Source organism: Solea solea, chromosome 1, assembly GCF_958295425.1.
Source record: "Solea solea chromosome 1, fSolSol10.1, whole genome shotgun sequence".
Lineage (NCBI taxonomy): Eukaryota > Metazoa > Chordata > Actinopteri > Pleuronectiformes > Soleidae > Solea > Solea solea.
The window spans coordinates 18156706-18173010 of NC_081134.1; the positions used below are offsets into that span (position 1 = coordinate 18156706).

Genomic DNA, 16305 nt, shown 5'->3' on the forward strand with positions numbered 1-16305 from the left:
TTCAGGGTCTCAAGTCTTTATTTACTACTACTACTACTACTATTACTACTACTACTACAACTACTACTATTACTACTGCTACTGCTATTACTACCACTACCACTACTACTACTATTACTACTGCTATTACTACTACTACTACTACTATTACTACTACTACTGCTAATACCACTACTACTACTACTACTACTGCTGCTGCTATCACTACTACTACTACAACTACTACTACTATTACTACCATTACTACTACTACTATTACTACTACTATTACTACTACCACAACTATTACTATTATTACTACTACTACTACTACTATTACTACTACTACTACGACTACTACTACTATTACTACTACTACAACTACTATTATTACTATTACTACTAGCACTAATATTACTACTAATACCACAACTATTACTAATACTACTACCACAACTACTACTACTACTACTACTACTAAATATGTTTGTTTCATTTTACCACCAAAAAGTAATTTTAATTAGAGAATAAATTGAAAATATATATATATATATATTTATTTTTATTTTTTTTTTAATAAAAAAAATAGCAAATAATAATAAAAAATGTGTCCAATCTTATTTTAATCTTAAAATGAGAGCACTTTACAGCAACTAGTATAGTTTTTTTTTTTTTTTATTTCAATGACCAGCACCACAAGGGGGAGCACAAAGCCCAAACCAAACGTTCTAGCACTTTTTTTGTGTGCACAACTTTCCTCCAAACACTAGGTGGCAGCACTTTCATGTGTTCATCATCAACCTGCTGTTGTCCATCAAGGGGATTATTAGTTATTATTATACCATTACCAAAAGATACGTTTGGATTAGTGGATAATCCTCGAGTTATAATCCAGATCATCTCTGGGTGGGTTAATCAAATCTGTGGTAGGTTTTGGGTTTTTTTTTAACGTAGGACAACAAAGAGGTTTTAGGGACATATAGATAGACTTTTATTTGTTCTGTAACTTATCTTCTGTACGTATCATTTCTTGAAGATTATATGTGTGTGTGTGTGTGTGTATTTTCATTTCCTGTCTTATCAAGATTTAAAGGTGCAGTAACCGGGGATAAGGAACACGCGGGGGGGTCTCCAGACAGAGCAGAAAATACAGCAATTCTACCAAGATGTTCTGGAAAATGGAGATCAAGTCTTTACAGTCATGACATCAACATAATTTCCATCTGTCTGTCTGTTCTGTGAGGTACGACTGAACGACTGACCGGACCCTGCTGAGGCTTAAATGATAAAGTGGACTTGACTGGACTCTGCAAAACCCAAACTATCCAAACTTTTTTTTTTTAAGAGTTTGAAACTTATAGCATCCATCCATCTTCCACGGCTTTATCCTCCACATGAAGGTCGCCGGGGAGGCACTGGTATACCCTGGACATGTCGCAAGTTACAACAGAAATATGAGATTTGTTTGTTTGTGAAGCTGAAACAAACATTTTCCTGTAAATACAGGATAACAACAACTAAGATGAACTCATGATTCTGACTGTGCAGCTTCTCTAAGCTCTAAGGTGGATTTTGTATAGTTGTTTTGGTTTTAAAAACCTGAAAAAAACTATACTAGTGTTTTATTAATGCAGAGGCTGCTACGGGAATATGAAAATCAGATCAGTCGTTTGTGATAAATGGCTGATTCTGAACAAACGAGTGACCCGTTCTAATCGCGTTCTAACGCACGTTTAGTATTGAAATATAAATACATCACAGAACTGAGCTTTATTTCCGACAACATGCTAGGGAGAAGGAAAAGGCTCAACATTTGTTCGCATTTTAAATACAACAACACTGACAAAAAACATCAAGTATAACAAGTGATCTTTTGGCATGCTATTCACTCAATACTTGAGATGTGTGGAACTCTATTTGACTGAAATGATAATCAAAAATAATCTCAGAAATAAGAAAAAACTCAAGTGTTTAACCAGAGTAAATGCAGACAATCTTAGCAGGTCCTTCAAAAACAAAACATGGAACTGGTTCCACTCGTCTTTTCTGACTTTAGAATAAGTTCCAACTTCCTTCAGTTTGGGCTGCTTCACGGCTCTGAGGTCAGACAAATGGGTTTGTAAATCTAAAAGGAATTCCACAGTTTATATGTTTCCTCACCACTGGGACAATCATCAATCATCCAACAGGAAGCCACTTAAGCACTCATTCACAGCCATTTTTTGTGTGTGTAGAAAAAATAGGATGAAAGTTTGTTGTGCTCACTGACAGAAGTGAAAGCAGGACTAAAAGCAGCCTTTGTTTCTCCACTTCACTGCCTCTTCCTGTTACAGTCTGCTCTGCTACACTGACAGCTCGCTGGAACATGAGGGTAATGTGTTATGTGTGTATGTGCTATTTAATGTGACAATGTCTAAAACAAAGAGCCACACGGTTGGTGCCTTTGCAACAGGAAGACCCGGGTTCACGAGCCGGTCGGAACAAGGGCCTTTCTGCATGCACTTTGCATGTCCTCCCCCGTGTGTGTGTGTGTTTTCCCCAGGTTCTCTGGTTTCCTCCCACAGTCTAAAAACATGCAGATTTTAGGGTTTAGGCAAATTGGACTGATTGTAGGTGTGAATGTGTTATTTGTCTCTATTGGTGCTTTTCCACTGCACAGTTGAAGCACGGCTCGACTTGACATGGTTTGCTTCATTTCCCATTACTATAGTTCCTCCTCAACGTGGGCGGAGTTGTCATAGTGTGGCTGCAAGTAACTGCCGTGACGTCGTCTTATACGTGACATAAACACACAAGATTAATGCCTTAAAGTCATTTTAACTCGTTATTCGGTTTGATTCTCGTGTCGGACGTCGCGCTCATAAACTCGTTCAGTGAGGACACTCTCTGACCAATAAGTGGCTGGCAGTCTGTCGACGTCATGTTCTAGTATCGGCTGAGCTCACTTAGAACCTTGTCAGAGTAGGTCCTAAAAAAAGTTCCAGGTACCATCACTAATGGAAAAGCTAAAAAAAACAACGAGTAGAGTCGAGCCATGCCAAGCCATGCTACAACTGTATAGTGGAAAAGTGCCATATGTGGCCCTGTGATGGACTGGTGACCTGTCCTGGAGGGATGGATGGATGGATGTCTCTTATTTTTCTCTTATTTTCATAAAATACAGTAAATCACTTAAAGCAGCATGCATGTAAGTGAGCAGATGTTTTATGTAAGTTTACACACATGATACAGTGCTGTGTGTATGACCTAAGAAAAGCTTTGATTTGTGACCGTGCTGACACAGAGACGTCCTGCTGGGACTGTCATTGTTCTGTCTGGCTGTTGGCAAATCGAGACAGATTAGTGACACTGATGAGCTTCGTATACAGCAGCTACTGCACCATCTGTTTTCCTCTTATTGAGTTGATGAAGACACAACGAAGCCTGAGGAGGGTTTTCCCTCATATACAGCTACAGCATATATGGGTCACTTTGGTCCCTGACCGCCATTATGTAACTGTGGTGACCTTAGTGTGATACTCTGACAACAACAGACCTACTCTGACCTTAACCATACTTAACCTAATCCTAACCCTGACCCTATCCTTAAAACATGTATTCTCCTTAAAATGTCGTAATTTATGCTACGTTGTTTTTTGTCCCCATAATGTGACAGATTCAGGTCCCCACAACATAAGGAATACCAGGTACACACACACACACGGATCCATTATAGTTGGCTTGATAATTGGATTAATTAAAGCTGAGGCAGTTGAGTTGATTGGGGCGATTGGAGATTGAATTTGTGTGTGTGTGTGTGGGTGGGTGCGCCTACATGTGCTTATTAGCCATGAAGACAAATTGCCATGGTTCATATTTCTCATTTCACGGTTTAAAACCATTGTTGTGAGGACATTTTAACAGCTCAAAACTTCAAAGCAATTGTCCAGGGCTAAGATTTGAATTTAGGGTTAAAACTCTAAAGTTACCTCCCACCGTCCAAAAACATAGGCAAATGAATATAAAATAGGCAAATTGGACACTCTAAATCAGAGGTACATGGGCCACATGCCACATGTACCCCCCCATCAATTTCATGGCGGCACACCATAATTATTTTTTCATATCAAAACATTTTTATTTTGAAATTATGTGAAATGTCATCAATATTCATATTTCATATTCATATTGAGCTAGACACTCATTAGGTTTAGGCTCAAACTTCAGTTAGGGTTAAAATTGTGATTAGGTTTAGATTATGGATGGATTTGGGATTAGGTTGGGATTAGGGATTAGGTTTATTTTAAGGATAGGCATGCAGTTAAGACGGTTAAATTTTGTGCAAGAGGCCGGTGTGTGTGTGTGTGTGTGTCTGCTTGTATCTCTTAGACCTTTTCTTTGAGGAGCATTTTCACACAGTTACACAGCTAATATGACCAGCGCAGTTCACTAAATTAGCTCCAGAGGCTAGCAGCAGTTAGCCATGGAGGCTAGCAATAGTTAGCGACAGGCTGAAATACAATGTACCTGAGTTTTTCACAGTGTGAAGAAACTCCAGAATAAAACAAGAATGACCATTTTTTCTGGGCACTGATTATTCTCTGCTGCTTGTCACGTTATGTTTGAGCTGACCTCAACCCTCTGCTGACACCTACTGGTATAATGAAATATTGTTCTGGAGTCCAAGTCAAATCTGAAGTCAGTGTTGGAGACTCAAGTCCCTACCTGTGGTATTTATGCCAGAAAAGGTCCCTAAAGAAATTGGACATATTAAATTGACCGTAGGTGTGAGTGTGACAGTGGATGGTTGTTTGTCTCTACATGTGGTCCTGTGATGGATTGGCAACCTGTCCAGAGTGTACGCCGCCTTTCGCCCAATGTCAGCTGGGATTGGCACCAGTGCGCCCCATGACCCTCATGTGGAGGATAAGGAGAAAAAAATGGATGGATAGATGGATGGATGGATGGAAGGTCCCTAAAGAGACTGCCGTCCCTCAGTGTCGCTGCAGACGCTGCAGCTCCAGGTTGATTCCAGCTGAGTGCCGTGCAGCAGGCGTGACCGACGCTCCGACTCTTTGTCACTTTGATCAGCTCACAGTTCTGCGACCAGGTGACAGGTGAAATGTGTTCCAGTGAATTTCACGGCTTTGAAGATGACGCCATGTTTGCTGCAGATGTCACTTAACCCTTAATGCCTCTCACAGGCACGTGACTCCATGAAACAACACCGTTGTTACAGACTAGACTGAGGATACGGAGCCACGCGACTTTGTTTAAAGATGCATATGTTCTCTTTAGGATACATCTGCTGTCAACATTACCCAAGTGTTTTTTGAGAAAATGTTGCACCGTAATGCATCTGGTTGGGCCAACAGATGTTTACCTGAGTGAGACGCAGATATTTCTTCGTTCTTTTGTTTGTTTTGTTGCTCTTTTGGACAATAAAACAACAATATCCTGGACTGGATCACCTGCATTAGAAACATACAGTACATAGCCATGGTATTTTAGTTTAGTTGGACACTTCATTACAATATTTCATATATTTTTTTTCCAATATTGTCTATCTACAGCTGTCTATTTCTACGCTAACACTTATTTTACATTTTATTTGTCTTTAAATGTATATTTTGCTTTTATCTTATATTCTTAGTCTTTCATGTAAATATATGGTACCATATGGAAAATAGAGTAGTATATTTAACATATATATATTTATAAAAGTATATATGCAACAACAACAGTAGTAGCAGTAGCAGTAGTAGTAGTGGTGGTAGTAGCAGTAATACAACAAATACTAGGGGAAAAAAACAAGCAAACCTTGCTTTCGAACCTTGTGTTTGAAAGTGCAAATTTAAATGTCAGGTCAAAACGTTTTCATCAAAAACAAAATATTGCTTCAAATCATCAAATCTATCTGTCACACCAGCTATCTAAAGACATCTGTCTATCTATCTATCTATCTATCTATCTATCTATCTATCTATCTATCTATCTATCTATCTATCCATCTATCAATCATCCATCGCAACAATCAACAAGCAAACTAGTCAAGAATCTGTCAACAAACCAGCTAGTTAGTAGCTTCCTGTAGACAGAGTGTATCTCTAAGTAGTTCTGAATAACAACAGATAAGGTCTTCATTCTGCTGTGTCTTCGTTTACGTCTTTTGTCCGCGTGTATGTGTGTCTATGTGTGTCTTTGTCTCCAACAAGAGGAAAATACCCCATCTGTTGACAACATCTTCCCCATTTGTGAACAATGGGATGAACCCGACGCCACCTGTATCTGTGTTATCAAAGTTACATGGGGGATGTGCCATTGATGGTGACAGGCTTTGGCTTGATTTATGGCTTTTATTGTTCGCTGTGGGTCAGACAATCTCTGATATTTATTTCAGACAGGCTCAGGCCCGCGGGGGGGTTTTCTTGATTTAATTTTCAGATTTTACGTGAGCCTGATTCTGTGAATTTGTCCCGTTAGGCCAAATTGATTCCTGGCTGCGCTGTCACTTCTTATTCAACATGCAAAGTGCTTTGTTCATTTGAATGTGAGGGGAATTATTACTTTTATAGATGATCTGTCATGACACAGAGCAGCAGGCCGTATCTTCACCTCAGGTGTACGGACTGTCAGTCAGAGCCATCGACTGTGTTTGTACTGGAAGTCATGTGAGGATGTCGTTTGGATTCTAAACCATAATCCTGTGTTAATGTGTAAGGTAGTAGTAGTAGCAGGAGTAGTAGTTGTACTAGTAGTAATAGAAGTAGTAGCAGTAGTGGTGGTAGTAGTAGTAGTAATAGTAGTAGTGGTGGTAGTGGTAGTAGTAATAGAAGTAGTGGTGGTAGTGGTAGTAGCAGTAGTAATAGTAGTGATGGTGGTAGTGGTAGTAGTACAGCAGTAATAGTAGTAGTAGTGGTGGTTGAAGTAGTGGTGGTAGTAGTAGTAGTACAGTTGTAGTAGTAGTAGTACAGTAGTGGTGGTGGTGGAAATAGTGGTGGTAGTAGTAGTAGTAGTAGTAGTAGTAGTGGTGGTGGTGGAAGTAGCGGTGGTAGTAGTTGTACAGTAGTAGTAGTAGTAGTAGTAGTAGTAGTAGTAGTATAGTAGTAGTAATAGTAGTAGTAGTAGTAGTAGTGGTGGTAGTAGTAGTAGTAGTAGTAGTAGTAGTAGTGGTGGTGGAAGTAGTGGTGGAAGTAGTAGTAGTATAGTAGTAGTAGTAGTAGTAGTGGTGGTGGTGGTGGAAGTAGTGGTGGTAGTAGTAGTATAGTAGTAGTGGTGGTGGAAGTAGTGGTGGTAGTAGTAGTACAGTGGTAGTAGTATTGGTGATGGTGGTGGAAGTAGTGGTGGTAGTAGTAGTATAGTAGTAGTAGTAGTAGTAGTGGTGGTGGTGGTGGTAGTAGTAGTACAGTGGTAGTAGTATTGGTGGTGGTAGTAGCAGTAGTAGTAGTGATGGAAATTAATGGGTAAGACAATTTTATGTTGATAAACATTTTCCAATATTTGCCACACCTTTTGTGTTTTCCACCGTAGGAAATGAATGGGTGAGATTATATTAGGTTCATCCAACATGAACCTAATGTCGGTGTATGCAAACACATCCACGGCCCTTCTGCTTGATCAGCTTGAGCCTGTGTGTCAATGTGTCCTTGGACAAGACACTTAACCCCACGCTGCTCCTGACGCTGTCGGCAGCGTGTGAATGCGTATGATGCGCTGTATGAAAGTATGCATGAATGGGTGTGAATGGCAAAACTGTAGTGTGAAGCAGCTTTGAGTGGTCATCAAGACAAGAAACACTCAATATAAATACAAACCATTTAAAGAATCAAGTTATTTCTCTCTCCTCTTCCCTCCTCCTCATATTTTACATTTCTTTATTCTTTGCCAACTTTACTTTTCATCACTTCATCTCTCACCCCGTCTCTTTACTTGTCCCATCTGTATTTGTCTTCCCTCCTCTTCCCCTCTCCTTGCCTGGCTCCACACTTCTTCTCCTCCTCCCTCCTTGCATCCTTTCCTCTCATCTCTCCTCCTCCTCCTCCTCGTGGCCCGCAGGCACCCGCCTGCCTCCCCTCCCTCTCTCTCTCTCCACCTCACTTCACCCTCTTGATGATTGCCAAGCACATTTCATTTGACATGAAGACAAAGGGCTGAGTACACATGTGGTTTCTCTGTAAGTCCCATGTAGGATGAAATATTAATGTGGGCATAATTTGGCTCCCTGGTTGAGGAGTGGTGGTGGTGGAGGCGGGGGCTTCATAATCACCAGTGACTGCCGTTTCCTTCCCCAAAGGACGGTGCGGCTGGCAGGATGGATTGAAGAGCAGTGAAGATAACAACAGCAGAATGTTTACTGTTGGCGGGTTACCGCGGCCTATTTCTGTCTCAGTGTTTAATGGTGAGATTGGCTCGTTGCCCGAGTCTCTGACAGGCTTTTTCTGAATTAAAGGTGCAGCATTTCCAAGAGCATGAATAGTCATGGGCAAATTTGATGTGAGAGCCCGGTGTGATTACCATAAACAACTGGTAGCCACTCTAATACTGTGATATTTCCAGTGCAGTATCTCATATATTTGCACATAACCATGTTGTTTCTAACATAACATGGGGAAAGAAACATGCGACCCACAACCAACTTCATAGTGGCCCAACCTGTGGTTCCACCAGAAACACTGAGAAGAAAATAGAGAGACAGTTTTCACTCCCTCTTTGTCCCTCAAAGATTCCTACATAATCCAACCGGTCGAGGCAGATGGCCGCACATCTTTGAGTCTGGTTCTGTCAGAGAGGTTTTTTTTCCTCTCCACTAATGTCTGTAGTATTTGCTCATTATAATAACATAATATAATAATATAATATCGTAAATACTGTTCTTGCCTCACTATGTATAGTGCCTTGAGATAATGTATGTTGTGATTTGGCGCTATACAAATAAAACTAAATTGAACTGAATTAATGGCTCGGACGATGAATGCATGTCATAGCGTTGCACCAGAAGTGAATGCCAATTAAACACATTTCCACTGATGAAAAACACATTAAAAGCCAGGATTAAACTTATCAGTTAGTGAACTACTTATCCAACTGGCTGCAGAGCATTTCAAAATAAAATGCACTTTAGCCATACAGTATCAGCATAAGTGATTTTACAGAGTACGACAGGTGCAAAGGTGCGACAGTTGTGACTCGTTAAAGAGTAGTTTCATAGGCCGCGATTATTTCGACGTCACTTTCCTTTGATTTATCTACACCTGACGACAACAATTTCCCTCAGAGCTGACGGTGAGTGAGTCGATGTTGTCGTACGATGCGATGTCTGTGAGCGCGTCGACTTCTCACTGTACTTTTTAGCCACGTATTCTCGTCTCTGACGGCACAAAAGTTTGGCATCGAGGCCTACACACACACACACACACACACACACACAAACACACACACATAATTAAATCCTCTCCATATTCACTTTCTCTTCCTTCCTTTTACACACAGAAACACACAGAGACATTTTCACACAAACACACGCACACACCCACACGAGCTACAGTTGCATCACTGGTGAATTACGATGCCGTTCCGCGTTATTAAACATGACACTCGGCCCAGATAATGGAGCCTTTCTTCATCTCAATTTGGAAGGCTAATCTTATTGCTTTGATTAGCAGCAGCTTCATTTGCATATCAAGGCCTCCCTCCCTTTAATTCCTCATCACAAATCCCCTCTTTATAGCTGCAGATAAAAGGAATCTATCTATATGTATCTTTCTTTAGAATCTTTTGTCCCTCCCCCTCTTTCCCCTCGTTCGCTCCCTTCTTCTTCTTCGTGTTCGTTGCTTCACATTCTGGTTTATTTTATTTTTTTCTCCCCCGTAATGATAATGAATTTCTGCTTAGTTTGTCTTCCCTTTCTTCTCGTTCATGCACAAACAGCGTGAGGCTCCTGATGAGTTTGGACATGAGGTAATGGTCAGTAAAGTTAGTCACTTATTATCCAGTGTGATTCACACTTTTACGGGGTAAAAACCAGAGAGAGGGAGAGGGAGAGAAAAGGGGGCAAATGTTTCAGCAAATGTTGGAAATACAGCCGACGATTAAAGTGTAACCGCAAGTTTACAACAGCCACAGTAAAACCTCAACAACTGCACTTTGCCCACCGCTGTGAGGGAGTAACTGCGTTTGGTTTTAAAAGTGAGATAAAACAATAACGAGTTTTTCAGCACATGGAAGATTTCATTCTGCATAACGAGACATTTTTTGTGGTCGTAGACGGAGACTTTGTTTTCACTCTGCACGCCGGAGAGTGCTGAAATAATTACCCACTCCAGATTAGAATTTGCCACAACAAATATTGTTAATTTGGCATTGATATTAAGGTTGGATTATTTATCTTTGCTTTGAAACAGCACTTCAAAAACCTCTCGACCTAAACTGGAAACAAAAGGGGGTTCAATCCTAACGGTTTTACTTTAAAGCCTTTTATCACTGTTTGCCGAAAACTCTTCAAGTGTTGTCCGTTTAAAATCAGTGGGTGAGAGGAGAAACTAGAAGAGGCAGAAGCAGCTAAATGTGGCCTTTATACTGTTGCACCCATGCACCATATGGTGTGTAGTAGTTTGTAGTCATCGAAAGGCGGGATTTCCAAGTTCTTAGGGTGGAAGTGGGACTTTTCCCAGTTTGTAGTCTGAACTCTCGAGTGGAACACTTAGAATAAAGTGTTTGTAAATCAGAGCAACCTCATAGTAGGATTCTAAGATGGCTGCCACTCGCAGATTTTTACTGTTAGATAATTAGTTAGATAATTATCACATAACCATTTAAATCTGTGAACTCATCAAAATGAACCCAAATTCACACCACCTGACCCAGTGAAAGTTGTCCATGCTGCTGAGAAGAATCTCGAGTCTATGTTTGAACAATAATAAAATGAAAATACTCTTGCTCTTGTACAATTACGGAGCACCAGTGGCTGGATAAAATAAGTCATTTTAAAGTAAAGGTTTCTTAGATTATTAGATTATTAGATTATTAGATCTTGGGATCAAACCCGTGACCTTTCAGTTGAAATGACAGATTACTAAGAATTATATATACTGTATATACAGTACTGTGCAAAAGTTTCAGGTACCACCAACTCTGTTGTTTTTTCTGTCTGTCATATTCTGTGATCATTGGAATTTGAAAGTGATGCGATTTAAAGCTGATCTTATATATAAGCGAGCTGTCAATGAGTTTAATTCATGCAACATGTGTATGTAATGCTCAAGCATGTCTTGAATAAACCTGGCGTAATAGACGTTTTTTTACAGCAGGTATTTCTTTAAAAGAAATAGTAAGACAAACACAGGATTTACCAGTAACATTAATTAAGGTTACACTCGAGTATTAACAGAGCTGTGTTATTGTTCAAGTGTAAGGGTCGATCACGCTAAATTTTTTTTAACAACAAAAACCTGCATACATATTTTCTGGATGTGGTCCAGTAAAGTGAAATAGAAATAATTATCCTCTATTGTTGTTTTAGCATTGGTAAAAACAACAAACCTAATGGTGGACGACTAAGACTTCTGCACAGTACTGTATATATATATATATACATATATACAGTATATACATATATGTATATATATATATATATATATATACATATATATATATATATATATATATATTCAGTGTAGATTTTTTAAATCTGTTGACTGTTCACTGAGGTATCTAAAGACAACCAGTTACACCGTTCAAATCAGATTTGATGTCCACGTTCAAAGCTACAATTGTCACTCGTACATCCGACTTTCATGTGAACGTGACTGTCCTCTCAAACGACACAACCTCTGTGATTCAGCTTTGCATTAAAGCCGGAGACATTTGTGTGTGTTTGTGTGTGAGATTTAGCTTCAGAGGACAACAAATGTTTGCCGTGCTGCAACAGTCAAAGGCAAAGCACACACACACACACACAAAAAGCCACATCTGATGGGACTGTCCTCATTCATGTCACATGACCACAAATCAGATATATACATATGTATACAGTATCTGATCTGGGACCACACATCTGAATTGTGTGTTCACACAGCCCTGAATAAATTAAAAAAAGTCACTTCATCTTGTTAATCTGAACATACTATAACCTGTGTGTGAGTACCTCAAACCTCCATGCTTCAAAAAAGAAAACCTGAAATATCTCTGTAAAAGCTTTGCCTGAGCCTAATGTCATCTCACATGAAGCACAACATGCACACGGAATAATGTATTGAAAATATCTTGAGATAAGCACACGTGAAATCTGGAGAACTGTACTTTATTTAAAACTCTGTGTGTGTGTGTGTGTTGGACAGATAGTGGCAGTAAAGTGTGATAGATAGTGGTCTCTTTTATAGGATGTTGGCCAATATGATGTTTCATGTATCTATAAAGGCCTTCAAGGCCATGTTGACTTTTCACAGCATAAAAACACTATCAGTGCTCAGTGTGTGTGTGTGTGTCTGTGTCTGTGTCTGTGTGCGTAAATGGCTTTATTGTGTGAGATTGAAGTTAAGTGCAGCATCGAAAGCTTTTACCTATTTACAGTTTTGGCAGTATTGAAAGCCTGAGGTGTTTTGTCATGAAGTCACCTTAATGGACAATTCAGTCAGTATTATACTGTCATTCTGTGAACAACCATGTGTCTATGGACTGGGTTTGACGTGAGGGACGATTTAAAGGGTTAGGGTTAGGATAATGACGCTTTTCTATTATACAGTTTTAGCGCGACTCGGCACGACTCTGGGTTTTTTTTCCTGCTTTTTCATTAGGGCTAGTATCTGATAACTAGTGGGTTCTTTGGTATCTGCTCTGGTGAGCTTCCAAGCGAGCTGAGCCGATACTAAAAGTGGGGTTTTGGCTGCCATTGACTGCTATAGACAACAATTCCATCACGGCTCTGCAAATGGCTGGCAGCCAATGAGTTAATAATGTTTTCATTTTATTTAATCTCCCACTATCATGAAAAATAATACATTTTTTACTACCGCATTTGAAATAAAAGCAGTAGCTACAAGTCTGTCTTCTACAAAGCTAACTGAGTGACAGTTTTTAGCTATCCAGTTAGCCGAAGGAGTCGTTAGCTTCACGCTAAAGAGTGTAAAACCACTTGTATGAATTATACATTTGCTGTGTCACCTTCAATAAGTTGGGGAATCAAAAAAGAAAAGTGTGCCAAAGGAAAAACTAAAGGAGGGAAAGTGCTAACAGTCGGTTAGCGACTTAGCTTAACCGGTGAATAGCTAGTTATCCTCAAATCAGCTAAAGTTTGGAAATTTGACATGGTGTAGGTTTGTGTGTATTTGTTGTTTCTGGCATAAACACTGACCTTGTCACTGACCAGTAGTCCTCATGGAGACAAAAGCCTGGTTCTAATGAGGCACAACCTCATTTCTGGGGAACTGGTTAAAGTTCAGGACTAAGGAGTTTGTTTAGGTTTGTCCAAATAATGGAACTCAATGCAGTGTCCTAAGAAGAGTAGCTATCAAATCTGTGTGTGTGTGTCAAGTAGAAAGAATTAATCTGCGTTAATCTTGTTTTAATGACATGCTTAATAATTGAAATTAATCCCAAAGATGACGACGTGCATTTTGACAGCACAGACTATAAGAGGATTATTATAAATAAATTTATTTATGGAGGATAAACCCCCTGAATCACCTTGATTCCAACAAAGTGAAAGAAGATACAAAAAAAATTAACACTCGATTAACAAAACAAACATAAACAGAATTAAGAAAATTATAATAACGCCACCAGAACCCAGTGAACCTGGTACTTTTGTGTCCTACTTTATAATCCATCTTTTTTTACAACCACATAAAAAAGAAATGATGTGACCCTATAAACATTTTTTTAAAGTATAATGTACTATTGAAACGACCCATATCAATACAATAATGACCTTGAATATGCACACAATGAGATTTCTACTGATTACACCATTCACAACGGGGAGATAACAAACTACTACAGACAGAGGAAATTCATTTTCAAACAAAAGCTTTTTGTATTTGATTTTCAACTCGGCTGCAGTAAAAGTAGAGGATGTGACCATAAAGCCATTTCAGGAGAGTTCGTTGACCCAGAGGTTAGCCACCATCTCATCACAATGAGCAGTCAGCGTTTTTATTCACTGTCTGGGAGCTCCATAAAATAAACGCCTGTTCACGCGGGTTATTGCCCTCCCTGTTGTAGCACTTGTAAGATGATGTTGTCATCAACTTCTGCTGTGATTGCTCTCTGGTGTCACCGCATGCAGATGAGGGAGGTGGCAAGTGCTAGTGTATATAAACGGGGACACTCTTGGTGAAAGAACCTTGCTTTTCCCTCAGCTTTGCCTCAGGTACCTCTGCTTGCACGCCTCCACCCAACAAAATCACCACAATGGCCTTCGCTGGACGATGGGAAACTGAGACCCAGGAGGGATACGTCGAGTTCTGCAAGCTGCTCGGTGAGAATGTGCACGGAATCCGAAACTTCTCTCTGACCACAAAATACCATTATTGCTTCCCAGTGCTCTGTCTTCTCTCCTCATGACCTTCTGGTTCTCCACCTTCTAGGTATCCCCGATGACATCATCGAGAAGGGCCGTGACTACAAGCTGATCACAGAGGTCACCCAGGACGGGGACAACTTCTCCTGGACCCAGATCTACCCCACGAATGCCAGAGTCACCAACAAGTTCACCATCGGCAAGGAGAGTGATATGGAGACCATCGGGGGCAAGAAATTCAAGGTATGAAGGAATAACTGTTGTTTTTTCAAATTCAAGTTTCAACTGTGCAGTGCAGCGACAAAGACATCGTGAACCAGAAGAAAAGAAGTGAAGGGCAAATGGAGCATGACTGTGACCTTTGTGTTTATAGGCCACAGTGAACATGGAGGGAGGAAAGCTGACCACAACCTTCCCCAACTACCACCACATCTGTGAGGTCAGCGGAGGCAAGCTCATTGAGGTAAACACACTCTCACACCTTATGAACACACCTGTTTAACCACATGTTGACGCAAATATCCAATTAGCCAATCACATGGCAGCAAATGAAGTGATTTTTATTTACTCATAACCATCTCTAGGGTTTATAGTAGAGACAATACAAGACAAAATGACAGAAAGGCAACAAGGTATGAAGAAGATCATCCATCAACATGCAACACCTTTGTTGTACCTAATATAGTGGCAGTTGTATGCTTTTATTATACTGTTGCATGTATCTCAATAAGCTCTGATACTTTCTGTTTTTTGTGCGAATATTCTGCATTCACGCAGCATTTTCTGCCAGAAATATTCCACACGTTAGATTATCAGAGATATTCATCTTTAGTTTTTGGCACCTAAGAAGTAGAATAAAATTAAAAGAAAAAGTTGAAAACAATGGTTCTCAGATAAGAGGTTCTGGCGAGGCCGTTATTCAATAAAACAATCATAAATTAATTAAAAAAATTACAATGTATTTGAAAATGTATTAAAGGTTAAGGTAAGCTCTTTTTTTAAGGATCGTTATCTTACTCCAAGGCAAATACATACAATTCCTTGAACATTTTTCATTCATTTTATTTTATAGGTGCTAAAATCATAATCATCATTAAATCTGAGGTACTGTATGACTGTCCTATGAATTCTCATGTGAAGAACCTTACGATTTCAATATCCGCTTTTCAGTATCACCTCATAAATGTGGCAAACAAAGTGCAAACACAGGCCCAAAAAAAACGTTTGCGATAAAACACACAAAAGACATCACTGTAATAAAATATCTCTTAACGTAACAACTGACATATTTTTCTCTGTCTCTTTGTTTCTCTAGACCTCCAAAGCTGGCTCTGTAGTACTGAAGAGAACCAGCAAGAAGCTCTAACTGCAGCTTGACCTTTCACCTCTTCAGTTAGGACAGTGACCTCCAATAACTACAATAAATAAACTATGAAAATAACACTAACGTGAATGTAATCTCTGTTTCTGTCTGGACCTTCTAATGACTCTCTTGTGCTTTTGTGGCTATTTCCTCCCATGTAAGGATATTTATGTGCTTTTTAGTCACACACACAAACACTGAATACATACATGTAGGATCAAGAAAGAGAAGAAATGGGAACATAATAACACAAGTAAAAAATACATACAGATTTAGTAAATATGCACAGTATGACACCTATAGTACAAACATAAGGTTAAAGGTGCAGTTGGTGGGATATTTTTATCGTTACTAATTAATAATTCCAGAGTAACTTCAAGCGATCGGTAAATCAAGTGATCGGAGAGAGAATGACTCTTCTGCACCTTCTATAGACACGGAAACCTTTGAGCAATCACAGCACAGATTA

General features: G+C 39.6%; 1 protein-coding gene across 1 annotated transcript; it reads left to right on the forward strand.

Annotated features, from left to right (window-relative positions):
* The first annotated feature begins 14285 nt into the window (after positions 1-14285).
* LOC131465783 (gastrotropin-like) lies at positions 14286-15920 on the forward strand. The gene is made up of 4 exons (XM_058638680.1): positions 14286-14431; positions 14541-14716; positions 14847-14936; positions 15789-15920. The coding sequence occupies exons 1-4, from the start codon at positions 14365-14367 to the stop codon at positions 15837-15839; spliced, it is 384 nt and encodes a 127-aa protein (XP_058494663.1). The 5' UTR covers positions 14286-14364; the 3' UTR covers positions 15840-15920.
* Positions 15921-16305: the final 385 nt, after the last annotated feature.

What these genes read in the sequence shown, in the direction of transcription:
- LOC131465783 (XM_058638680.1), top strand. Translation starts at nt 14,365, where the DNA reads ATGGCCTTCGCTGGACGATGGGAAACTGAGACCCAGGAGGGATACGTC. An exon ending in CGAGTTCTGCAAGCTGCTCG is followed by an intron (nt 14,432 to 14,540) that starts GTGAGAATGTGC and finishes TCCACCTTCTAG; the next exon opens with GTATCCCCGATGACATCATC. An exon ending in TCGGGGGCAAGAAATTCAAG is followed by an intron (nt 14,717 to 14,846) that starts GTATGAAGGAAT and finishes TTGTGTTTATAG; the next exon opens with GCCACAGTGAACATGGAGGG.